The 27,029-nt window shown below is 36.7% G+C and overlaps 3 protein-coding genes across 5 annotated transcripts; 2 read left to right on the forward strand and 1 right to left on the reverse strand.

The window, feature by feature from the left end:
- Positions 1 to 36: 36 nt before the first annotated feature.
- LOC111214235 (ABC transporter A family member 10-like) lies at positions 37 to 4,617 on the forward strand. 2 transcript variants are annotated; one of them, XM_022716699.2, is made up of 16 exons: positions 37 to 398; positions 496 to 826; positions 906 to 985; positions 1,093 to 1,225; positions 1,338 to 1,457; positions 1,555 to 1,676; positions 1,751 to 1,909; positions 2,006 to 2,294; positions 2,380 to 2,463; positions 2,535 to 2,860; positions 2,934 to 3,134; positions 3,237 to 3,346; positions 3,427 to 3,511; positions 3,604 to 3,732; positions 3,897 to 4,002; positions 4,116 to 4,617. In XM_022716699.2, exons 1-16 carry the CDS (start codon positions 327 to 329, stop codon positions 4,496 to 4,498), a joined length of 2,730 nt encoding a protein of 909 aa, XP_022572420.2. In that variant the 5' UTR covers positions 37 to 326; the 3' UTR covers positions 4,499 to 4,617. The 2 variants fall into 2 exon arrangements, with proteins under 2 accessions (XP_022572420.2, XP_048632685.1); XM_048776728.1 differs by having other exon boundaries at positions 1,751 to 2,294.
- LOC106409343 (germin-like protein subfamily 3 member 4) lies at positions 4,561 to 9,743 on the reverse strand. Its single transcript, XM_048776731.1, has one exon. It carries the CDS (start codon positions 5,233 to 5,235, stop codon positions 4,621 to 4,623), a length of 615 nt encoding a protein of 204 aa, XP_048632688.1. The 5' UTR covers positions 5,236 to 9,743; the 3' UTR covers positions 4,561 to 4,620.
- A 5,038-nt stretch (positions 9,744 to 14,781) lies between these two features.
- Positions 14,782 to 19,046, forward strand: LOC111214236 (leucine-rich repeat receptor-like serine/threonine-protein kinase BAM2). 2 transcript variants are annotated; one of them, XR_007338372.1, is made up of 3 exons: positions 14,782 to 17,767; positions 17,847 to 18,364; positions 18,792 to 19,046. XR_007338372.1 is itself a non-coding variant. In XM_048776733.1 (2 exons), the coding sequence occupies exons 1-2, from the start codon at positions 15,184 to 15,186 to the stop codon at positions 18,242 to 18,244; spliced, it is 2,982 nt and encodes a 993-aa protein (XP_048632690.1). In that variant the 5' UTR covers positions 14,782 to 15,183; the 3' UTR covers positions 18,245 to 18,490. The 2 variants fall into 2 exon arrangements, 1 of the variants encoding a protein (XP_048632690.1); XM_048776733.1 differs by lacking the exon at positions 18,792 to 19,046 and having other exon boundaries at positions 17,847 to 18,490.
- The last annotated feature ends 7,983 nt before the right edge of the window (positions 19,047 to 27,029 follow it).

Consider the following 27,029-nt stretch of genomic DNA (forward strand, 5'->3'; position numbering starts at 1 on the left):
CAAGATTAGCATCACAGATTTTTAGCAAAAAAAAAAGATTAGCATCACAGATGAGCTGTTCCTATTGACATTGTCACACTGTGTTCAACCAAACTTTAACACAAATATGTTAATGGATTATTATTGATTATGATTTGATTTATTAGTGGAGTATGTTTCGTTTTCTCTTATTTCTTTCCCATTAAAGGCTGATTAGTTCCCACATTAACGTCGAAAATCAAAGTGATATTGAGCTTTATATTTATTAACCCTAGAAAAACAAAAACGTTCAGGAAAAAAATTAAACAGAGGAAGAAAGACAAAACGAAAGCTTCTTTCTCCCATCAATGGCAGATCATGGTCAAGCCAGTTTCTGGACTCAGGCAAATGCGTTACTAAGGAAGAACTTAACTTACCAGGTAATGTTTTGTACATGTGCTGTATCTGCGGTTCGGTGGAAATCAAGATGCTTGTCCTCCTCGATGTAATATTGTGAATCTTTTTCTTTTGGTACAGAGGAAACACATATGGACAAATGTTAGACTCGTTCTGGTTCCACTCTTCCTCTGCTTACTTCTCCTATCGATTCAACTCTTGCTCGAGGCTGTAATGAACAAAGTCTTGGATATGGCTAAATGTGGAAGTAAAGATGCTCCCAATGGAGATTATTGTCCAATCCCAAACCCTCCATTGCTACCTCCCATGTTGCATATTCCAGAACCTGAGTCTCGTGCTGTTAAAGCTGGTTTCTTTCCCTACAGTGACCTTCCTGACTTGTCCTGTAGAAAAACAAAAACTTGTCCTTTAACTATGCTTCTTACTGGGAAAAACCAGTCTCTTGGTAAAGGTATATATATGCTTATTATGATTGTTACTCTTCCTTCTTTCATATACATACTTATTACCTGCATGTTTGTTTCTTCCAGCGTTGTCCGGGACTATGTTTGGTGGTTCTTTTGCAGTGAATACCTCTGACCTCTTGCCTAGTTTAGCTGATAATGTCTTGGTATGTTTGCTTTTTTCTTTTCATTGGAAAAAAAAAAAGTAAACGAAAAAAAAAAGTGAAACACATATATATCTCTATTTCTTACTAAAAGGTCAATGAGCTTTTAGGGTACAACACTAGGAGCAGGGATGGACAGTTTCAGGGATCCAGGGATTACCTCAGGATTCCCCATTTACAGCATCCAACCTCAGTGCAATGCAAACTCTACATGGCCACTTTCATTAGGAAAAACCCGTACAGGTAACTTAACTGTATGAGTCCTCTTGGAGATTTAACAAAGAAAGAGAGATTAAATTGAAAAAAATGAGAAATGAGATGATTAACATAATGGTTTGTATCAAAACTATCCCAGAGGTGAAGTGTGTTCAAGGTTTGTGCCTTTGGAGAAATTCATCTGCAGAGGTCAATGAGGAGATTTTCAAGGGTAGTTGGAGGGGAAATCCCGAGCGGATGACAAATGAGATTGCTGCAGGTTTTGTTAAATCTTCTTCTATTTATTTATATCAGTTATATGCATGCTTTAGTATACATATTGACTGTTGACTGATGTATATCTTGTTGCCTTTTAGCATATGATCTCTTGAGTACGGATGGAAAAAACTTGGATGTGAACATCTGGTATAATGCCACATATTACAGTGGCGGTCCTCAAAACAAGCCTTTGGTCCGAGTTCCCCGCTTGATCAGTCTGGTATGAACTTAGGTCTTGGTATATGCTCTTTCTTTATATATGTTTAATTAACTGAACGGGTCAAAAAACTGCAGGTATCAAGTGCTTATCTAAAGTTTCTGAAAGGCCCTGGGACAAAGATACTATTCGAGTTTGTCAAAGAAGTTCCTAAGAACTCTACTAAAAGCAATTCAGATATTGCATCCTTGTTTGGTCCGCTTTTCTTCACTTGGGTTGTTCTTCTTCTGTTCCCTGTAAGTTGTATATTATTACTAAAGTTAAATACTTTTAGGCCCATTACCAAACTCCACAACATATTTACTCATCATCCTAATGTAATTTTTTTGCAGGTGATTGTGACATCATTGGTGTATGAGAAACAAGAACGTCTAAGAATTATAATGAAAATGCATGGCCTAGGCGATGGTCCATACTGGTTGATTTCATATGCCTATTTTCTTACCATATCCGTGTTGTACATTCTTTCTTTGGTGAGCTTCGGGTCAGTGATAGGACTCAACTACTTCCGGCTCAATTCCTATAGCGTCCAGTTCGTTTTCTATTTTATCTACTTAAATCTGCAAATCGCCATTGCCTTTCTAGTCTCTACAATGTTTTCAAAGGTTAAGACTGTTACAGGTAATAAATAACAACATATCACATTTCTTGAATTTTCTCCTCAAAGAGTGAAAATTTCAACGTCTTCTTGGCTTTTAAATGTTAGTTGTTTCTTACATTATGGTGTTTGGGACTGGGCTCTTGGGAAACTTTCTCTTCGCACAGCTACTTGACTCTCCCTCATTCCCCGGTTAGTTAAAACTAGATCAATACACATGTTTTTTACCACTTTTGTTAACTAGTATTTTTTACCTAAAACAGAGAAATGGATTATTGTGTTGGAGTTGTTTCCTGGATTTTCATTATTCCGAGGATTGCATGAGTTTGCACAAGCTGCCTTCCATGGAAACGGGATGAAGTGGGGGGATCTCAGCGAAAGTGGAATGGATAAAGTGTTCTACATCATGTTAGTGGAATGGTTTGTGACTCTCACTGTGGCCTACTTTGTCGATCAGGTTCTTACATCAGGGAAAAGCCCTTGCTTGTTCACCAAGAAATCTACTACTTCCCTACCAGACCCTAGTGTAGAGAGTCAAAGCTCTGACAACGTCCTCATTGACATGGAAAAAGCAGATGTCACTCACGAGGTATGTAAAAAAAAAATTGCTATTCTTTTTTTCTCCATGTCGTTCTGATAAAAAAAAGGCGGAAACTAATCAGAGGGAGAAAGTGGAGCTAATGAGGATAGAAGGGAGCACTGGGCACGCGATTGTGTGTGACAATCTGAAGAAGGTGTATCCAGGTAGAGATGGTAACCCACCAAAAATAGCAGTAAGAGGGATGTATCTCGACGTGCCTTCAGGGGAATGTTTTGGCATGCTTGGACCCAATGGTGCTGGCAAAACCTCTTTCATCAATATGGTCAGTTATGCCAAAAAAAAAGAAAAAAAAAACAATTTTCTTACACTGAATAACGTTTCAGATTGTTATAAAATTTTGTAAATTTTTCTATGTTGTGTTTAGATGACTGGCCTCTTGAAACCGACATCTGGAACTGCGTTGGTTCAAGGTTGGGACATATGCAAGGATATGAACAAAGTATACACTAGCATGGGCGTATGCCCACAGCACGAGTAAAATACTCTTCAACAATACTTTTGCATTTTCTTTCATTACCAAGAAATTAGGAACATCTTTGTTTTGATGTTTTCAGCTTGCTTTGGGAGACACTAACAGGAAGAGAACATCTTCTCTTTTACGGGAGACTTAAGAACATCAAGGGCCCTGCTCTAAAGCAAGTATGTTTTAACACTTCACTATTATTATCTTATATGTTATTACTTCACCAAGATAATGTTAATATTTATGGATGTATGATTATATTTTCAAGGCTGTGGAAGAGTCTCTCAAAAGTGTTAGCCTCTTTGATGGAGGAGTTGCTGACAAACCTGCTGGAAAATACAGTGGAGGTATGAAACGGCGACTTAGTGTGGCCATTTCGCTTATTGGCAACCCAAAGGTACATCTCCTGGTCTCTTGTCATGTGATTTTGTTAGAAATATATCAATAAAAAAAATTTGTGGAAACTCTTTGATCTATTTATCCGTAGTAGACAAGACTTTGTTTTATCTAAGCCAATTTCAAAATTAACTTTAAAAAATTCCATTTTCTAATATGTTAAAGGTGGTGTACATGGATGAGCCTAGCACTGGACTTGATCCAGCCTCAAGAAAGAACTTATGGACCGTGATCCAGCGTGCAAAACAGGACACAGCCATAATCCTCACAAGTATTCCAATCTCTATCTCTGTCTCACTAACTACTCTTCTGCAGACAATTACTATCAGATAAGAAAGTGATGAATATTTTTTTTAACCTAGCTTGCCCCTCACGTTTTTTCAGCTCATTCAATGGAAGAAGCAGAGTTTCTCTGCGACAGATTAGGGATTTTTGTTGACGGAGGCTTGCAGTGCATAGGAAACCCTAGAGAGCTTAAGGGAAGGTACGGTGGATCGTATGTCTTCACGATGACAACCTCATCAGAACACGAGGAGATAGTAGAGAGATTGGTTCAAAACATTTCACCAAACGCCAAGAAAGTGTATCATCTCTCAGGAACACAGAAGTTCGAGATCCCTAAGCAAGAAGTCATGATTTCAGATCTGTTTTTAATGGTGGAGAGTGCCAAAAGCAAGTTCACAGTGTTTGCTTGGGGGCTCGCCGACACAACTCTCGAAGACGTCTTCTTCAAGGTTGCTACAAGTGCTCAAGCTTCCTTGTCTTAAATGTAGCGGTATCAAATTAGTGCTTTTTATTATCAAATTTGATGTCTTGTGGAACACGTTAGTTCTTAAAAAGTCATGTAACTCTGGTTTTGATTTTAATAACATTGTGAAAGAGAAACAACTTAAAGCTCATCACGGTCCGTAACTAACGACCTCGTGATGTTCACTATACGTTCTTGATCGATCCCAAACACGCCTCCAATATTCACGACTCCAGGACTCTGGCTATTGTAAAAGGAGAGAGCGGTGGCTCGTTCGAAGCCACCGCTCAAGCAGAAATGAAGCAAGCCTCTAGGGAAGACAAATACATCGCCTTTCCGCAGAACCGTCTGAAAAATCTTGTCGTTGGTATCGACAAATCCAGCGAACACGACTCCACTGACCACGAAGAGCAACTCGGATGACCTTGGATGCGAATGGAGCGGCACGGATCCGTCCCTTTCGAGGTCAGTGCGTGAGACGGAGAGGCCAAGAGTGTTGAGGCCTGGAAACTCTGATGCTGTGAGCATTGTGACGTTGGACTGGAGATAATTGTCTGTGTCTCCGGCTATAGTAAGTTTGGTGGACTTGAAATCCTGAGCGTTGATCTCGGTCGGATTCTTGCAAGGATAGCCGTTGATGAAGAATATGCTCTCTTCTCCTTGAGCCGTCGGACAAGTGTCTTGCATATTGTCTGAATCTGAAGAGACAGTTAAGAAGATTGCACAAAACAAGATCAAGAAGAAGAGTTTCAGCATTATGAATTAGGTATGAAGACTACTTAACTTGTAAATGTTCAGATATATATTTATAGAAAATAAAAGTGAAGCCCAACAACACCAAAATTAAACCACTGTTTCTAATCGATGTAGCTTAGAATTGAGTACACTACTTTAGTGGCTTTTTGAGTAAGATTATGTTTTAAGATGAAAATCGCTTCTAAGTAATACTTTTCATTAATGTTCCAACTTACTGATGTTGACATTATTACTTCTTCTAGTTCTGATTCTATTTTGTTTACCAAATATATGCAATTCAGCTTTGCTATAACAGGAAAGCAAACAAGCTTCATAGGCATAGCTAGCTTGAAATTGAAGTATTATAGAATTAAAGGGGACAAAAAGTTTATGTCCAAACACATAATTTGAAACGAGTCAGAGAAAAACACCTAGTGCCCATTTTCATACTGGGACGTATCAGTTTCATGGCTGTTGTCCGAGCTCTCAAGTATATCTTGGATGAAGTTTATGAAAGAGCAGAGTCCACCCAAGAACGTATGGTCGATGACACCATTTCCATCAAGAACATGAGTAAAATCCACCAGCTTTACTTGTGCCCGGGCTCCTTTCATCAAACACGAATCTGTGACAACCCATCCCGCTCACTCGGAATCCGGCTCGCAGTCATGCAGGGCACTGACCCTAACCCCTCTCATGTGCGCTCCTCTCGGCCATACATAGGTTATTGATGCACTTGGCGTTACTCCAACCCAAGACCTCACCCTTTAACAACACTCAAATGAGTTGTCATCAATTGATCTTGGGTTCGAAGAACGCCGGGAGGGACGCACATGAGAGAAGTTAGGGTCGGTGCCCTGCGTGAACCGGATTCCGAGTGAGCGGGATAGGTTGTCAGAGAATCATTCTCATAAAACATCAAAACCGAGCAAGAATTGAAATGGTATAGCGTTTGAGTTTCCAACCAAGCCTTAAGATCTAACAACTGTGTTAAGATCCCGCCATAAACTTTTGAACGCAAATGCACAGTCTGGCGGTATCGAGTTGGCTAGCGAGAAGGTAGCCCAACCGTGACACACTACTGTCCAAGCTTCTGCTTCAAAATACCGAAATGGGCCTTGTTTCAACTCCTTCTCAAGCCCATCAAAAAGATAGCCCAACCGTGACATACTACAGTCTAAACTTCTGCTTCAAAATACCGAGAAGGTAAATCATTAAAAAAATTTGGGAATCACTAAAATAAAAAATTAATGACTAAACCTAAAATAATGAAGAAAATAATAAATAAGCAAAATCAGTTATCAAAATAATAGTATAAATAGATATATTTTCAATTTCATATATAATTTATGAATATAGTTTTTTAACCAGTTTTAAAAGCAGTTTCATTTCTAATACTGTATGTTTTCAAAATAGTATAATTCATTTATTTAATTTTTGGGAAAATTTCCTAACAGAATTTAAAATGGGGACTTCGGACCAAAAGAAAACACAAAAATGACCAGAATATATTTTATTAACAAGATAAAAGACAATTCGTTTACCATTACTTAATAAATATATACATATAAATAATTATTTAAATAATTACAAAATACGTTTTCAATTTAAACTTTTAATTTTATTTTTGAATCTCTTTTTCAATTTTTCCGAAATTTTATTTCGAAATTCTAAAATTATTTTTGAAATTATTTTAAAAATTCTTACTTTAAATTTCAAATAGTTATTTAATTAATTTTAAAATCCTAAACTCCAATGCTCAAAAACCCACCTTTCAAATATAAACCGTAAGTCTATATTAGTTAACTATGAGATAATGTCCTTTTACTTCTTCAATGAAACATTTTGGTCATTTTGATCCTTGTGTGATATATTTATGATTAAAAAATTTAATGCTATTATAGAGAATTTCTCATAAATTTTTATAGTCAATTAATTTTATTTTATAATTTGAAATTAAAATGACGCAATCCATAATTTTAACAGGTGTCGCATTGCTTAATTTGTTTTGTATTTGATAATATTTTTGATGTTTGTTGAAACATTTCGAAAATGCACTTGCAAAATATCAACTCTATCATCTTATATTTTAAATATTCTATAAATTAAAATCAAGTATAATTAACATAAATATATCCTTTTCAATACTTTTAATAAATTTAGTTTATCTTATAAATTGTTGAATTTTTTTATTTGTATTATAATTATTTGATCTTTTAATTTATGAATTAATTAATATATTAATTCTATAAATTATTGATATATTTATCTACAAAGTATAAAAATAATATACATTATTTTAGTGTATATTCATTATGTATTTTTAATTTAATTTACAATACTTAAGAATATGTTATATGTGTATATATATGGTTAAAGTGAAAATAGAAAAGCATTATAAACTATACAACAAGTGTAAAAGTAGAATAAATTATTTGAATATTTATATAAAAATTTATCTTATATTATAAATGTATGTCAATTTTATTGTATAGTATATAAAATAGAAAATAGAAAATTTCTTAAATATATATGACTACTAAAATTTATATTTTCCTAAACCCTCGCTGAGTAGATTATAATTTGCTGCTATTGGTTTTATTTTTGGTTATAAATAGTATATTTTTCATGTGAGAAAAGTATTAAATAGAATTTTAAATATTTCATTCCATAATAACTATATTAGAATTTTAAATATTTTAATCAATTTAAGATGTTTTTATTGGATTGGTGTTTTAAAAATATTATATTGCATATATTTAGGAATGAAAACTATACCATATTTTGCATGTGAGAAAAGTATTAAACATAAAGTCCATGGGTTGAAATCAATAACAACTATGTTATAATTTTAAATATTTAAAACAGTTTTAGATGTTGTTATTAGTTTGGTGTTTGAAAAATATTATATTGCATATTTACCAATGAAAACAACAAATTATAAATTAAAATATATTAGTTAGTAATTGTGACCCATAAAATTTAGTCTAGAATTTGATTTCAAACACTTTTAATTAACTTCTTAGGAATTATAAATGTGTGTCAAAATAATAAGAAGATTGATTAGATGTAATAATTTTTTATTTTTACAATAATAACTAAACTATGATGTATGTTCTACTAGTTTGGATAGCCAAACCGGAAAATATAAAATCGATATAGAACATGGCATAATGAAAACTTATATCACCTAGTGCAAGTATGTCTATCACTGAATTGTGTTCTTTTGATATATGTCGGACCTTGAAAGTACGAAAGAAAGTCTTATTGGATCGAGACGTAAATATAAAACCTTTTTTTGTCATCAAAATATAAAACCTTTAAACATTAACCATTAGACTTAGGTTCTTCTAATTTATATGTATTTGATTTGGTACCAAATCGAAGCTTCAGCAAACGAATCTTAACACAACGCATCCATCCAAAAATATATCTTTCCAATTAGCACACAGGAAAAACAATAGATCTTCCCCTCACACGTGCTTGTCGATTCTCATCGTTCGAATGATAATTTACAATATATAGTCCTAATTTTTCCTTTTAAAAAAAGTCCTAATTTTTCCTTATTATTAATTTATTACTGCATGCAAGGAAACGGGTTGAATATAGAAAATTATTCTTTCGGTCCGGGTCCATAAAGAAGACAACAAAGTTCACCTAATATGAAATGTATTTCTCTTCTCGACTCCAGTGCCTTTAAAATCTGCTTTTGAAATGTTGACATTATCGCAAAACTCACAATTTTTTTCACTGCACAAACTAATTATCGCTGAATGTTGACCAGTGTGAAATGTTGTAACTGGCAAAAGATAAAAATGATGCAGATAAGACTGTTTTCACTGACTACCCTTCTCCATTATCAAAACTATGATTGTGTCTCTCAAGACTCTTTAAAATGTTACTGTGCCATCACCTCAGACTCGTTCTCGTCATTTTCAATTGCTAATCCCTATTACTGAAAAGTAAGAACATAAACCCTCTCTCTGGTTTTGTTGCCCATGCCTTGTGGGCCTTGTTGTGGTCCTAGTGACAGAATGTGATTACGATGTCTGTAACGGGATATTTTGATCATCTAAGTGTTAGGTTTTGGTAATCAAGGTCCAATTTATAATGATATCCGGTAATTGAGAAAAAGCGGGTCCCTCGAGAAATCGGTAAGAACACAAATTCTACTGGTGGGATCCATCATCTTCTTTTAAACTGTAACATCAAGACAGTTCATCATCATCAAAATTTGTAATCATGGGTTTCTTTTTATCCTTAAAACTATCTTAATGAATTTATGTGGTTCGCTTGGAGATTATTTGTCTGCCAAAAAGTTGCATTATTGATTGAAGCTTATAGTGACATGCATGTGAATTACAGTATTAATATGTCTATGTGACGTAAATTTATGACTTGCTGAATGTATTAAGGGATTTTTGCAAAATTGACCTACAACTTAAAGTCAAACACAAAACTAACCTCCCTTTTTTTTGAAAATTGGTTTTGCCCTATTCACCCCACAAGTTCATATAATTTACGAAAATGCCATCAATTTTTTTTTATTTTTTTTTTTTCGAAAATGACATTTTTACTCTCTCACCCTCATCATCTTCAAGTAATTATAAGATTGCCATTGTCATCAATACCACAACCACCATGAACAACCAATTTGAAGCTCTTAATGCTCCCAAAATCGATTTACCCTTCTTCTTTTTCCATTCTTGTGAACTAAACACAACATATCTCTCACTTTCTCTCCACAATGAGCTAAAAAAACCCAAGATTTTGATTCTAAAATTTTTATGGTTCATAAAGTCATAGAAGCTAACGATTATGGATGGGTGACTTTCGTTTGTGATTCTGTGTGCTTGGAGAAGCCTTATGTATGCTAAGGAACTTATCTCACCAATTTAAGGTATGACATCGAGTTTTTTTCCAGATCTGTTCGTCAGACGACTTACTTGGGAAGTCGTCTCGCTGTAGACGACTTACCTTTCAGTCGTCTGGCTGTAGACGACTTACCTGGAAGTCATCTGGTCAACGCAGAGGTTATTTTTGCAATTGACTTTGAAATCTGTAACCTGAGACGACTGAAAGTTAAGTCGTCTACTATTGTTTGCTTTAAAAAAAAAATCCAAAGAACATAGACGACTTACATTTCAGTCGTCATAGGTTAGTTTTGCATTTGACTGGATAATTTCAGAAGTTTGACTTCCCCAGACGACTTACATTTCAGTCGTCTGGCGAAAATTAAAATAATAATATATTTTTTTAAAGTAAACGACTTACAATTAAGTAGTCATAGGTTAGTTTTGCAATTGAAAAAAAAAACTTCAAGATTTAATTAAACACAGACGACTTATAATTCAGTCGTCCACCAGACGACTTAATTGTAAGTCGTCTAGGACTTTTTTCCGAGATTCTGGTCAAACCTCATAAATCCTGGACGACTTACATTTCAGTCGTCTCGTGGACGACTGAATTATAAGTCGTCTGTATATAATTAAATCTTGAAGTTTTTTTTTTCAATTGCAAAACTAACCTATGACGACTTAACTGTAAGTCGTCTACTTTTAAAAAAATATTATTATTTTAATTTTCACTAGACGACTGAAATGTAAGTCGTCCAAAAAGTCAAATTCTGAAATAATCCAGTCAAATGCAAAACTAACCTCTGACGACTGAAATGTAAGTCGTCTAGCTTTTTTGGAGTTTTTTTTTAACCAAACAATAGTAGACGACTTAACTTTCAGTCGTCCGAAATAACAGATTTCAAAGTCAATTGCAAAAATAACATCTGCGTTGACCAGACGACATATAGTTTAGTCGTCTAGACAACTTAGATTGAAGTCGTCCGCGTCTTCTCCACTAGTTTTAAGTCTTCTACGTTAGTTTTTGAATAACTTGTATTTTTAAGAGTGATAAGTAACTTCAAGATATGTAAAACTCATATTTACAAAATATGTTCTCTCCCTTAGTTTTACTAAATTTGACTAAGTTTTTCAATGCAAACTTATAAAAAATATGATATGTTTTGACTAGTTACTATTATTTGTTTCCATCTCTTACCAACATTCTTGTTTATTAAGATGAGAAAAAGGCCATTGGAGTTTATTATTGCATATGAGAGATCCAAAGATAAGAAAAAAGCTACTGAAGTCTATTATTTCATTGATTTGTAAATGTGTAAACACATTGTTAGCACATTTAATACATCTTGGAAAACATTATTACTGATTTTACAAAAAATTCACAACTAAAAGAGTATACATGCAATTCACAAAACAGACCACAAACAAAACTATTATAGATCATTCATCTACAAAGACAAGCTTGGATTCCACTTGAGTAGACAAGACCAGACAACTTTTAAGCTATGTTACATGGAAACGGAAGCGGGTACGTGGAAGCGGAAGCGTATGGAAGCGCAGAAGCGGGATTTTTAAAAAAATTAGGAAGCGGATACGTGTTGGAAGCGTATCCATATATATATATATATATATATGTAAGACTAAAAATTAAAATTTGGAATATATATATACATATGTAAGATTATTTTTAAAAATCTAAAACTAAAAATTATATAATTTAAATTTAAAAAAAAAGCATTTATTCATTTATAATAATTTTGAAATGACTTCATATTTAAACTGTGAAAATACACATAAATTAAATTAAATAAATAATATTATATTTTTTAATTCTAATTGACATAATATATTTGAATATATGATTTATCTTTAATAAAAACCTCAATGCATAAAGATAATTTATAGTATTAGTTTTAATATTTGTATATTTCTATTCTCTCTATTCAATACTATTAAAATTTGGATTATATATAAATTAAAAATTATAATTTTATATTTTTATTGATATAAGACATTGTGTTTTTTTTAAATGGAAGCGTGATTCCAAAACGGAATCGTAAGCTTCCAATGTGTTTTTAAAGAGAATATTTTAGAAGCGCTTTGGAAGCGAGATTCCGTAAGCTTCCACAAGATTCCGATTCCGATTCCGGTTCCGAAGCGGGAAGCGGACGTCCGATGAAGCTTCCGTGCAACGTAGCTTTTAAGAAGTACAGACGACTTCTAAGAAGTCCAGACGACTTCCAGGAAGTTCAGACGACTTTGCCAGAAGACTTTTAGGAAGTTCAGACGACTTCCAGACGACTTTACAGGAAGTCCAGACGACTTTTACGAAGTCCAGACGACTTCCAGACGACTTCCAGACGACTTCCAGACGACTTCCAGACGACTAACAAGTAAGTCGTCCCAGAAGTCTTCCAGATCTGAAAAACCTGCATATTAAATCCAGATCTGGAAAACCTGCATATTCAAAAACGTTCAAATGGCTTAAAAACAGAAAAAATGAATGGAAGATTAGATAAATCTACCTTTACAGAACACACAAAATTACATATCTAAAAATAAAAGATCTACCTTTAAATTAGTGGAAGATGAGTACCATCTAATTAAAAACCTGCAAAAAAAAAAATAGATTAGTAACAAAGACATGAGACAAAATTGAAAAATTCATATAAAGTTTGGTGTTTTCAAGTCAAAGAGATTAGAGTGGGTTTGGAGAGTTTTAGTTTGGGAAAAAAGTAAGAACTTTATACAACAAGAAGTTACCAAATGAAGAAAAATCAGACATAAGAACTTACCAAAACGCTCAGAAAAATCCAGACGACTTCCTAGAAGTCCAGACGACTTCCTAGAAGTCCAGACGACTTCCTAGAAGTCCAGACGACTTCCTGGAAGTCCAGACGACTTTCTGGAAGTCCAGACGACTTTGTCAGAAGACTTCCAAGAAGTCCAGACGACTTCCAGACAACTAACAGGTAAGTCGTCCGAGAAGTCTTCCAGATCTGAAAAACCTGCACATCAAATCTAGATCTGAAAAACCTGCATATCCAAAAACGTTCAAATGACTTAAAAATAGAGAAAATGAGTGAAAGATTAGATAAATCTATATTTATAGAACACACAAAAATACATATCTAAAATTAATAGATCTACCTCTAAATTAGTGGAAGATGAGTACCATTTGATTAAAAACCTGCAAAAGAGATAGATTAGTAAGAAATACATGAGACAAAACTGAAAAATTCATATAAAGTTTGGTGTTTTCAAGTCAAAGAGATTAGAGAGAGGTTGGAGAGTTTTAGAATGATGAACATTACATTTTTGTTGCAGCCATTTGAGAGGAGGAGAGAGAATGTGTAAATTTTTTTTTTTATAGGGAGACAAAAAATCCAATTAGATTAAATATTTTTGACTCAGACGACTTCCTGGACGACTTACATTTCAGTCGTCTGGTGAAGAAATTAAAACAGACGACTTACATGTAAGTCGTCCAGAAGAGTTTAATATTTTTAGCGGGAAATTAAATATTTTTAGCGGGAAACTAAAATAAAAGACTTCCCAGACGACTTACAAGTAAGTCGTCTGGACGACTGAAATATATGTCGTCCGGGTAGATTATTCAACAGACGACTGAAATATAAGTCGTCCACACCCTAAACATAACCCCTAAACTTAATTATCTAATTAAACACTTCATAAAACCAAATCAAACTTGAAAAGTGTTTACTATACACAAAAATAAACACATATAGCTGAAAACTAATTTTTGAAAAAAATATTTTAGTTTTCCGAAATCTAACCCTAACAATACATACAATACTACAACATATGTTTGCCAAACTCTTAAACCAAAGTATTTCATGATTCACTACTTTCACTCATCTATCTTCAAAACAAATCAATTTTATCATATCTTAATTTATATTAGTTAAAACTGTTTATAATTACTTGATTTTTATTTTTTACGCATCAAAATATTTTTTTACAAGATTTATAAATTATTTTTAAAATAAACTGGTACCAGACGACTTACACTTCAGTCGTCCAGACGACTTACACTTCAGTCGTCCAGACGACTTCCAACATCTCAGACGACTCAGACGATTTACTGGGGGCTATATTCATAAAAATGGCTTATGTTTTTTTTGTTTGGTCACAAGGGGCTGAGCTGTAATTTCACTAGGCTTTTAGGTTAGTTTTGCATTTGATTCAAGTTTGGGTATAGGTTTGGAATTAAAATCAAGTTATGGGTTAGTTTTGGCAAAAACCCCATGTATTAATACACACAATGAAACAAATCAGAAGATTTGTCAATGATTAGGTAACAAGTAACAAACCACGTTTCAACAGATTTAGAATTAGAAACAACAAGGCTCCAAACTAAAATTAAATTAGTATTTATGGATCCTAAAATCTACACACTAGTTATTTGAGTATTTGTATTTAAAAATTAGGAAAGAAAAAACAATAAGGCACGAAATCTTTAAAGCAACAATGATGTAAATTATCCTCAAATTGACAAGAATAAACTATATTGATGAATTACAAGATCGTAAATGCAAGTAAGAATCGAAGCAGAGCAAATATGAACTCGATGTTTAAATGGATATATGCGCGTGTTAATGTCGTGGCTTTCGCCTCTTTCTCCTTTTATACTCGTCTCTATTGTTATCATCTCAAATATCTTCATTTTTTTTTTGGTCAAATCATCTCAAATATCTCTTCTTTCATTTGCTCACTTGATTGCAGAGTTTTTGAGATCGAATTCGACACCTATCTCACGCCTATTTCAATGTCTAACTAATCGCACCTCGATTTCGATACTAGATTAGGGTCAAATAACATTCTCTCATCAAATTTATATTTTTTTTCTCTAACTTTCTTTTGTTTTTTAATAAGAGTTCATGTATTTAGATTCTTATTTCTAATGAAAGTTTTTTAAAAAAACTCCCTCCATTGATGATATAAATAAAGAAGTAAAAAATGAAATAATTCACAATTAAAAAACACGCCATTTTCATCGTCTTCCACTTCCACTTACCCTCACCAGTCACCACACTATCACCCTTTTTAAACCTTACCCTAACCGAACACAGAAAGAGAAACAAACAGAGCCATGAAACTTCTCCTCATCCTCCTCCTTCTCCTCCACATTTCACACTCCTTCGCCGCCGTTCATCGAATCTCCGAGCTCCGTGCTCTTCTCTCACTCAAATCCTCCCTCACCAGCAACGAAAATGACCAACAACACTCGCCTCTCGCCTCATGGGACCTCTCCACAAGCTTCTGCCTATGGACAGGAGTCACGTGCGACGCCTCTCTCCGTCACGTGATCTCCCTCGACTTATCCGGCCTCAACCTCTCGGGGACTCTCCCCTCCTCCGTAGCTCACTTACCTCTCTTGCGAAACCTCTCCCTCGCCGCTAACCAGATCTCGGGCCACATCCCCCCGGAGATGGCCAGCCTCTCGGAGCTCCGCCGTCTAAACCTCTCCAACAACGTCTTCAACGGCTCGTTCCCCGACGAGCTCTCCGCCGGATTGGTGAACCTCCGGGTCCTCGATTTGTACAACAACAACTTAACCGGAGACTTGCCCGTCTCCATCACCAACCTGACGGAGCTCCGTCACCTCCACCTCGGCGGGAACTACTTCGCCGGAAGAATCCCGCCGGCGTACGGAAGCTGGCCTACTCTCGAGTATTTAGCAGTTTCCGGGAACGAACTCGCCGGAAAAATCCCCCCGGAGATCGGAAACCTGACGACTCTCCGAGAGCTCTACATCGGATACTTCAACGCCTTCGACGGTGGTCTTCCGCCGGAGATCGGAAACCTATCGGAACTCCTCAGGCTCGACGCCGCGAACTGCGGGTTGAGAGGAGAGATTCCGCCGGAGATCGGGAGGCTTCGGAGGCTCGACACGCTCTTCCTCCAAGTAAACGCCTTCTCGGGGACGTTACCGCCGGAGCTGGGAACGATCTCGAGCTTGAAATCGATGGATCTGTCTAACAACATGTTCACCGGAGAGATCCCACCTAGTTTCGAGCAGCTGAGGAATCTGACGCTATTGAATCTGTTCAGGAACAAGCTGTACGGCGCTATACCGGAGTTCATCGGCGATATGCCGGGGCTCGAGGTGTTGCAGCTGTGGGAGAACAACTTCACCGGAAGCATCCCTCGGAAGCTTGGTGAGAACGGTAGGCTGGTGATTCTTGACCTCTCCTCCAACAAACTCACGGGAACTTTGCCGCCGAACATGTGCTTCGGTAACCGTTTAGTGACGTTGATCACGCTCGGCAACTTCTTGTTCGGTTCGATCCCTGATTCGCTTGGGAAATGCGAGTCTTTGACCCGGATCCGGATGGGTCAGAATTTCCTTAACGGGTCGATTCCCAACGTGCTTTTCGGTTTACCCGAGTTATCTCAAGTGGAGCTCCAAGACAATTACCTCACGGGAGAGTTACCGTTACCGATAAGTGGAGGAGTGTCTGTTAACCTCGGTCAGATCAGTCTTTCGAATAACCAACTCTCCGGTCCGTTACCGCCTGCCATCGGGAGCTTCTCCGGCGTCCAGAAACTACTCTTGGACGGTAACAAGTTCTCCGGTGCGATTCCCTCAGAGATAGGGAGGCTTCAGCAGCTTTCGAAGCTGGATTTTAGCCACAATCTGTTCTCCGGCGGGATCCCGCCGGAGATCAGCCGCTGTAAGCTGCTGACGTACGTTGACCTGAGCCGTAACGAGCTCTCAGGTGATATCCCTAACGAGATCACAAGCATGAGGATCTTGAATTACTTGAATGTTTCCAGAAACCATCTCGTCGGTTCGATCCCTGTGACGATATCGTCAATGCAGAGTTTAACATCTATTGATTTCTCTTACAACAACCTCTCCGGTTTGGTTCCCAGCACTGGACAGTTCGGTTACTTTAATCACACATCCTTCTTGGGTAACTCTGATCTTTGCGGTCCCTATTTGAGTCCTTGCAACCAGCCTCATCATGTCAGACCTTTATCCGCTACTACAAAGCTCTTACTCGTCCTCGGACTGCTGTTCTGTTCCATGGTGTTTGCTATAGCTGCCATAGTCAAAGCCAGGTCCTTGAGAAACGCCGCCGAGTCCAAGGCTTGGAGATTGACTGCTTTCCAGAGACTAGACTTCACTTGCGATGACGTCTTGGTCTGTCTCAAGGAAGACAACATCATAGGAAAAGGCGGCGCCGGGATTGTCTACAAAGGCGTGATGCCTAGCGGAGACCTAGTAGCGGTCAAGAGATTAGCTACAATGTCGCACGGATCTTCTCATGATCATGGGTTCAACGCCGAGATTCAGACTTTAGGTAGGATCAGACACAGGCACATTGTCAGGCTGCTTGGGTTTTGCGCTAACCATGAAACGAATATCCTCGTGTACGAGTACATGCCCAACGGTAGCCTTGGAGAGGTCCTTCATGGGAAGAAAGGAGGTCATTTGCATTGGGACACACGTTACAAGGTTGCTCTTGAAGCAGCCAAGGGTCTTTGCTATCTCCACCATGACTGTTCTCCTCTGATCGTTCACAGAGATGTCAAATCCAACAACATCCTCCTAGACTCCAACTTTGAAGCTCATGTCGCCGACTTTGGTCTTGCCAAGTTCTTACAAGACTCCGGTACTTCTGAGTGTATGTCTGCGATTGCCGGCTCCTACGGCTACATCGCTCCAGGTACTTACTACTACTTACTGCCTTCCTTTTACTCACACTGGCATGTAATAACTAGTATGTGTTCTTGTTATATGGGCAGAGTATGCGTATACGTTGAAGGTAGATGAGAAGAGCGATGTGTACAGCTTCGGTGTTGTTCTTTTGGAACTCGTCACCGGGAGGAAACCCGTCGGAGAATTCGGAGACGGCGTGGATATCGTTCAGTGGGTGCGAAGCATGACGGATTCGAACAAAGAATGTGTGCTTAAAGTTATCGATCATAGACTCTCTTCTGTACCCGTCCACGAAGTAACGCACGTCTTCTACGTTGCGATGCTTTGCGTTGAAGAACAGGCGGTGGCGAGGCCGACGATGAGGGAAGTCGTTCAGATCCTCACCGAGGTCCCAAAGATCCCTCTTTCGGAACAGCTTGCGGTGGAATCAGACGTGACAGAGAAATCTCCGGCAGTAGATGAAGAAGATCTCCTCAGTAATTAGACTTCCCGAGGACGGGTTTAAGTTCATGGAGGGGCAAGCGTGTCTTTTAAGGCAAAGATATGGTGTTAATCACGTGTTTTAATCCCTCTTCTTTGATTCGGACAAGGCAACTAACTACGAGTTCAGTCTTTACTGGTTTAAGCAACTCTTGAAGTTGTTGTTTTTTTCTGCCCATAAATATTCGAGTTGCATTACTTTTACCCTTTGATAGAAATTTTGATATGAGGCTGTGAGTTCTTGTTTTCACCTTGGTTTATCCTTTTAGACCCAGGACCGGCTTAGATAGGGGGGCGAGCGGTGCGACCTCTCCGGGCCCAATCCGTTGTCCTCCTATTTTTTAATAGAGAATGATCTGATTTGTTTTAAAAATACATGTATTTTTATATTAAAAATAAGAAAAAAGTTCAATTTTTTTTATATGAAAGTTTTTTTTTATTTCCGAAGATTTATTTTTAAAAATACTTCTGGTATTTAAAAAAAACATATATCTATTGGAATTTTTTTAAAAAAAATAATAATTTGGAAATTAAATTTTTTTTTACCCCAGGGTCCATGATACCATTGAGCCGACCCTGTTTGGACCGTAACTGAATGTGGTAACTGTTACGATGCAAGAAGACATTACATGTGAGAGGAGACAGAGAGGGAAAACTAAGGTATGAATGTGTGTGTGGGGACTTCCTGATGATAAATTATGCTGAGAAGGGAGAAACTGAAAGCTCACTCACAATTTCTCCAGTTTATTGTAAATGCATGTGTAGTGTCTTTAATGAATCAAATGGTCCTGAGATCTTTTTCAACCCTCTTCCCTTGTCTTGAAGCAAAAATCTAAATTTATATGAAGCATTTATGACATCTCCTCATTATTGTAAGCCATATATATCCAACTTTGATTTTGACCCATCAAATTCGAATCCTTAGGTGTTGCTGCTTTCTTTGATATCTAACCATGACTATGAGATAAGAAAGATGAGAGTTAAAAGTATATTTTTAAAGATATTTTAGATATAATCTTTCATTATCAAAGATGTATGAACATTGATGAAAATGATGATATAATAAATGTTTAAAATTATATATATTATTTTTTGACAAAGAAATGTTTTGTAGATTGAGTTTGAGTTCACAAGTTTTTAAACCAAATATTAGAATATATACTTCGGTTTTGGATCAATTTGAGTTTGATTGGTTTGGTTTGGTTTTGACCTATTTTTACTAAAATATGTAGAAAACAGAAATATATTTTTTGGACCAATTCTTTTAGAACACATGTCTTTTTAAAACAAAGAAAATATCAATTATACGAATTCAGTTAAATATTGTATTTTTTCTTAAGTTACATATTATATTTGTTTTGATGTTATATATTTATGAGAAATTGAAATTTCCCTTTATTAGATTTTATAAGTATTTTTTATTTTATCTTGTCAATGTTTTTGGAGAAAATCTTGGGATAAATACAAAACTTTTTTTTAATACAATAAAAGATAAGGTTGATTGTTTTTTTGTTATTTAATGACAAATAATTAATGATAATTATTCAGAACTATAATCCTACGTGGATTTAATCTATTCTGAGAAATAACCTATATTAAATTCAAGTCATATAACGTGAACGATCCTTAGCCCTCAGGAAAAAAATAGTATGCCTTCTCAGAAGAAGACTTGCCGTATATGTTTTAACAATGATTTTGAAATTCATCAGATGCATTCCATCGCTTTATGCGGTCATCAATTCTGTGTGGAGTGCATGAAACAGTATATAGAAGCGATGCTATTTGAGGGAGGAGTACCGAGATGTCCTCATTATCAATGCGAGTTTATGCCAACTCTTAGAAGTTTTACCAATCTTTTGACACCTAAACTAAGAAAGATGTGGGAACAAAGGGTCCAAAAAGACTCGATTCCCGTGGCTGACAGAGTTTATTGACTCTCTAAATCTACTAATGGTAAATTATTAGAACTAACAAAATATTTGTCAAATTATTAGTAAAATTTCCTCATAAAATATTTTATCTTTGGAAAGCACTGGTCAAGATCTAGTTTTTCTTTTAAACTTGATGAGAATCAGTACCTTTGCGAATTGATATATATACCTAACAAATTTTAATTTTAGTTTTAAATTTTTATTCAAAATTAGATTGAACTATATACGAATTTTAATTAAGTTTATATTATCTCTATAATTTTAATATATATATATATTTTTTATCCCAATCATGACAAATAGATATATTAACATATAGTTTTAAATAATAATATTACACTAATGACTTATCCTATAATTGTTGAAATATGATAAATCAGAAAAAAAATACTTTTCAAATAATAGCATAGATTTGTTAATAATTATCTTAATGATTTATAGTTATAAATCGGATTTTGGTTAGGTGGTTAATGAAAAAGAACTTGTAATACAGTAAAGATAAAAATTAAACTTATACACACAAAAATTCAGTAGACTTTTTATAGCCCAATCACTGAAATGGGCTCGTTACTTTCGCAATAAATATGTAATTCCTGAGTCGTTTTTTTTGGCTGAAAAATTATATTAAGAGCATGACTAACCCGAACTCTTAATTTAAGGTTTTTAATTTAAGATTTAACATTTTTTTTATACTTTTTGGTTAAGAGTCGGTTTTTATATCTTTTATTTAAGAGACGGTTTGTAGTTTTTTTAGTTAAAAGCTAAAAAACAGTTGTTAGCCGAAGCTATAAAAATTCCACTCTAAAAACTCGGGTTAATCATGGTCTAATGCATAGACTATAATGTCATCAGTCACTGCATAGTCATAGGCTCATAGCATGAGAAAGTTATGGCATGCGGTCATGAAGCCCACGTGACTGCATTCTTTGTTCAAATTTGATATGTTAAAATGTGTTTCTTTCTCTTTTTTTCTTTTCAAAAATGAAACTGTGCCATTAAGAATTTGGACAAATGTCAAACAATGACAGGAGATAATTCCCTATATGTGAATCTACGATCTTGTTCTATTTTTATAAAAACAACCGACCAGATTGTGATTTGTTATAGATATTTGTGATCTAAATCTTATCGAGACTAACTCACAAATCTCAAAATTTAATTAAAAAAGTTTCTTGAGTAAAAGACCATACGTATGGTCGATGATAGAGATGACAACTTCTGGATGGGTCGTATGCAATTAAGAACATCACTGTTTGCAAAATTCTCTAAAGATACGAATATCAACCAAAATTCTCAAAATCATTTCAACGTGTCTATATTATTATTTTTACCTGGAGAATACTTTATGTTATACGGGTCGACGACCAAAATAATGCTCCTCACATGTAATGACTTTTCTGTTGTTACATGCGGTTTCTCCGCATTTCATACAGTAGGGAACCGAATCGATATTAGATGTGTTGTTAGATTTGTTTTCATAGAAAATTGACAACTGATATTTTATTTTATTTGTATGATTTTGATTATTTCGTTCGTCGTAGACCCAACAACGCACATGGGATTTCGAATAATTTATTGTTTTGAGAGTATTCTGAAAAAGTAATATTTATTGTTTATTGTATTGAGTTTGCAATTCTACATAATTAATTAGTATCATAATCTTTGACCGGTATATATATATGATTAACCGATGTTAAAAAAATAATGAAATTAAGCGATAAAAATAAACTAGGATACTATGTCTATGATATTTGATAGTTTCGATTGATAATTTTGGATTTTAGATTCTTAAATTGCTACTATTGAGAAGTTGACAAAATGAAATAACTACTGATGAGAAAATAAATATTCTTTCCAAATGATTATACATATAGGTTTCTCCAACCAAAAGAAACAGAATGATTGACTGATATAGCGTATGTAAGTTTCTAACAATCGTTGCATAAAATCATATGATCTTTGATGTAATGTACCACAACATAGCATGTAATTAAAAAATTGCAATTAACGAAAATCCTGTTAGGGGTGGGATGTTATGTACTAAAGCCACTAAACGTTCTAACCAATTAAAATCAGTCATGTGTTTTGTTTTTCAATTTCCAAGACTGTATATGCTCTAACCTACGTTAGTTAGTGATCACTGCAGTCAAATGAGAATGTATGATGTATCAAAATGAGAAAGTATTACACGTATACATGTATTATGGATAGCTGAAAATATATACCAACTTAACTTAATAAATGTTGAAAAAGTTCAAAATAAAGTAAATCAATGTGAGTAAATTCATAGCTGTAAAGATTATTAGCTTAGGTTACTTAGGTTAGGAGTTATCTTGACCTAGGTCTAGTACTGAAAGTAAAGACACAAGAGATTTAACGACTTCCCGGCCCTCGGCGCGGTACGTGTCGTGGGAGAACTTCTGCTCCCAAAATCCACTAGATCAAAGAGACACTAGCAACACCAATTCAGTGTGCTAGATAAACTGTTTACAAAGAACCAAATACTCCAAAGCTAGAGGATACAACAAAGCCCTTAGATAATAGTCTTAGGCCTAAGCTATCTATCTTGTATTGTTGTCTCCTTCCTCTTGCTTATCTCCCTTGATTGATCTGATCCTTGTTGCTGTAAACTATGATGTTTCCTTATTGCTTTCGTAACCCTAATCATCATACTCACATCTATTATATATGCTTCGTATGTGATCAGGTGTTATAGGCTGGAGTGGGCCTGTTGCGAACTCAGCCCATAGGGAACATGGTGTTGTTGCTGGCCCATTTGACTTCTGGCGAGGCCCAAGCTTCACAAATCTCCACCAGCTTGAATCGAGCCCAATAATAGCCCATCCGGCAAATCTTGTTGCCGACAGCCCAGCTCCTCCTTGTCTCTTTGTCTTGATCGAAGAAAGACGAGTCAGTATGACTCTCTCTCCTCTCTCTCCTCTCTCTCGCGAACCTTCTCCACTGAAATGGACTCGGTCTCACCTTGAGAGAGATCTCCGTTTGCTCCACCTCGCAAACGTCGCTCCGATTGAAGAAGATCTTGCTAGCTCCACCACGATGGCGTCGCATCTCCTCGTTCTATCTCCTCCAATTGAAGTCTCTTCGCCGCAAGGCGATTTACTTCTCCGTGGCGATGAAAGCTGACTCCGTCAACCTTTTTTCTTTCAATATCCTCAGGTACATCTACTCTCTCCTTGTCTCGAGTGAGTAGCATCATCTGTTAAGAATATTGAACAGATCTTGTTAGCGTGTAGCTAACCTGTGGCATATTTTGCATGTCTTCCCAGATTGCTCTTTCGGATGCAGCTGAGATCCCGACATGTCTTTGAGCTCATGCCTGAGCTCCACCTCTTTCGTAGATCAGGTAATCCCCTGACTCAGCGGAACTATCTTCAATGACGTTAATCCTCTGTTGATTTGACTCCTCTCTTGTATTTCAGGAGTCGACTCAGCTCGATGATGAGCTGTCTGGATTTCTTTATTGAAATCCCTTGATTAATCAGACACTGTCACGTTCTGTTGGTGAGCCACTTCGGAATTACTCTTGTGACTCGTAACACTCCACAAACTTGTTACTAATATTTGTATCTTGTGGCTCCATGTAGATTTACTGTCTCTGAAAGATTCCATTTATGGTGCCTCTCTTAAGTTACCAGACCCTGATGCCCTATCTGAGTCTGTTCCTGTATGGGAATGTCTGGTGGTTCCCGGTTACTCCACCTGAATCGAGTACTCTTTCTCGATTCTCATTATCCTCCAGGTGATTCCTTGTTCTTTATTGACACTCCCTGTTGATTTAGATTCACAATTGCACACATACTGACCTTTGAGTTTGTTGTCTGTGTTGTGCGAGAGTGGACCTCTTCAACTATGAATCACCTGGAGCGTCTCCAGTCTTATCAGTTCACATTCAAAAGCTCACAGCAAAGCTGGAACTTCTGACCAGGTACCGTCTTTGTTAGGAAATCTGCAGGGTTGACATTAGTGTGAATCTTGTTTAGAACAATGTCTCCTGCTTCCACTAGGTCTCGAATGAAATTGAACTTGGTAGCTATGTGCTTTGTCTTTTCGTGGTTGACTGGATTTCTTGCTAGAGCTAGGGCACTTTGAGAATCGCAGTAGAATTTGATTCCCTGTTGTTTGAATCCTAGTTCAGCGCATATTTCTTTTAGCCACATTGCTTCTTTAGCTGCTTCATTCATGGCCATGTACTCTGCTTCTGTGGTAGATAGAGCAACCACTGATTGTAAACATGATTTCCATGAGATAGTGTTTCCTCCAAACTTGAATGCATATCCTGTAACTGAGCGCCTTCTGTCCATGTCTGTTGCATAATCTGAGTCTGAGTATCCTTCCACTAGGAGTGTAGAATTCTTCTTGAATGTTAGATTCGAATTTACTGCTCCCTTTAGATACCTTAGAATCCACTGAACAGCTTTCCAGTGTTCTCTTCCTGGTTTACTCATGAATCTGCATACGTAGCCTACTGCGAAGCCTAGGTCAGGTCTAGAGCCTACCATGGCGTACATTAGGCTCCCCACGGCGCTGGCATAGGGAATCCTTTCCATCTGAGAAGCCTCCATTTTCCACTCGTCATCTGTAAGGCTTCTTAGTTTGAAATGTGATGCAGTAGGTGTTATCACAGGCTTAGCGTCCTGCATTCCGAACGTTTTTAGAACTTTCTCGATGTAGTTGCTCTGAGATAGGATTAGGGTTCCTTTCTCTCGGTCCCTTGTAATGTCCATGCCCAAGATCCTTGAGGCTTTTCCCATATCCTTCATCTCAAATTCTCCACCTAGCTTCTCCTTAAGATCTTTGATCACCGTTTTGTTTCCTGAGGCAATCAACATGTCGTCGACATATAGGAGTAGGTAGATAGCCTTATCTGTTTGAACATCTCTCATGTAGACACAAAGGTCCTTACTGCAACGTTCAAATAGCTGATCCTTCATAAAGGTGTTGAACCGATGGTTCCATCTTCTTGGGGATTGCTTCAGGCCATACAGAGACTTCCTTAATAGGCAAACTTTGTTCTCTGTCCCTGGCTTTATAAACCCCTCAGGCTGTTCCATTAAGATTCTCTCCTCTAGACTCCCGTGTAGGAAAGCAGTTTTAACATCCATCTGTTCCAGTTCTAAGTTCAAATTCACTACAATGCTGAGCATGAGCCTGATGGATACATGTTTTACAACCGGCGAGAAAATCTCATTGTAGTCAATTCCTTCTGTCTGAGAATACCCTTTAGCAACCAGTCTTCCTTTATAACGTTCATCCTCAACCCCTGGAATTTCTGGCTTTAGCTTGAATATCCATCTGCATCCCACAAGTTTTGCCTTTGCAGGCTTCTCAATGAGGTCCCATGTTCTGTTCTTTCTATGAGACTCCATCTCTTCTTCAGCCGCATTCTTCCACAACTTCTTTTGTGGACTTCTCATTGCCTCAGCATAGGACTTAGGTTCTTGAACCTCTAGGTCTGCAATGACATTGAGCGCGTAAGCTACAAAATTGCCATCTTCGTAGCGTGACGGAGGCCTCACGTTCTGCCTTCGTTCTCTATCTCGAGCCAGAACGTATGTATCCAGTGAGGCATGATCACCATCCTCACTCTCAATTTCATGCTCCTGTTCTGTGTCACCAGAGCTATTTGAGCTTTCAGATGATGAATCTTCTCCACCTTGATCAGGTGATACTTCGGATTCACCAGAAGAAGAAGGTCCCCTGATCAATTCATCACTAAAAGATACTCTTTTCTTAGCTTCCTTTTTGCGAAGCTTCTCGTTCTCCTTAGTTACTTCTGGGCTCTCCTTTTCTTTAGCAACAGTATGCTTGTATAACTCATCCTCGTTGAATACAACATTTCTGCTGGTTCTGCATCTGCCCTCGTTTTCTATCCAAACCCTGTAGCCTTTAGTGCCCATGGGGTATCCCACAAACACTCCCTTGATGGCTCTAGGTCCCGTTTTCAACTCAGTTATGTGCACATAAGCAGTGCACCCAAACGTTCTGAGATGTCCGAAATCAGGTTTATAACCTGACCACACTTCTTCAGGCATTTTGAATTCCAGCGTAGAGTTAGGTGATCTATTAATCAAATGAATCGCAGTAGATGCAGCTTCTGCCCAGAAGCTTTGGTCCAAGCCAGATTCGGCTAACATACATCTCACCTTATCCATAATTGTTCTGTTCATTCTTTCTGAAACTCCATTCTGCTGCGGAGTGTAAGTGCAGGTTCTATGCCTCTTAATTCCAGCCTTCTTGCAGTAATCATCAAACTGTTTATTACAGAACTCCAAACCATTATCTGTCCTTAAACACTTGATTTTCTTCTCTGTCTTAGTTTCAACTTCAGCCTTCCATTCCCTGAACTTAGAAAATACTTCATCCTTAGTCTTCAGAAAATAAATCCAGACCTTTTTCGAAAAATCATCAATAAACGTAACAAAATACTTAGCTCCAGCAAGGCTGTCTGGGGTAGATGGAGAACCCCATAAATCAGAATGAACATACTCCAGAATCCCATTAGTCACATGTTTAGCTTTAGGAAAGCTTTGTTTGTGTGACTTTCCGATAATACAATGTTCACAGAAATCCAATGTCTTAACCTCCTTGTCAATGATAAATCCCTGTTTGACAAGTTCAGACATGTTTTTGAGACTCATATGACCGAGGCGTGAATGCCAAACATTAGTCATATTCTTCTCTGCTCTAGATAAATTAGCCTCTCCTCTTAAGACTGTCCCTTGAAGATAGTACAATCCCAGATGATATCTCCCAGAAAGAACCCTTTTATCATCTTTGTAGAAATTAACGGTAAGATCTTTTCCTTCATATCGACAACCTGCTGTTTCCAGCATTCCA

Source organism: Brassica napus, chromosome A3 (assembly GCF_020379485.1).
Source record: "Brassica napus cultivar Da-Ae chromosome A3, Da-Ae, whole genome shotgun sequence".
NCBI lineage: Eukaryota > Viridiplantae > Streptophyta > Magnoliopsida > Brassicales > Brassicaceae > Brassica > Brassica napus.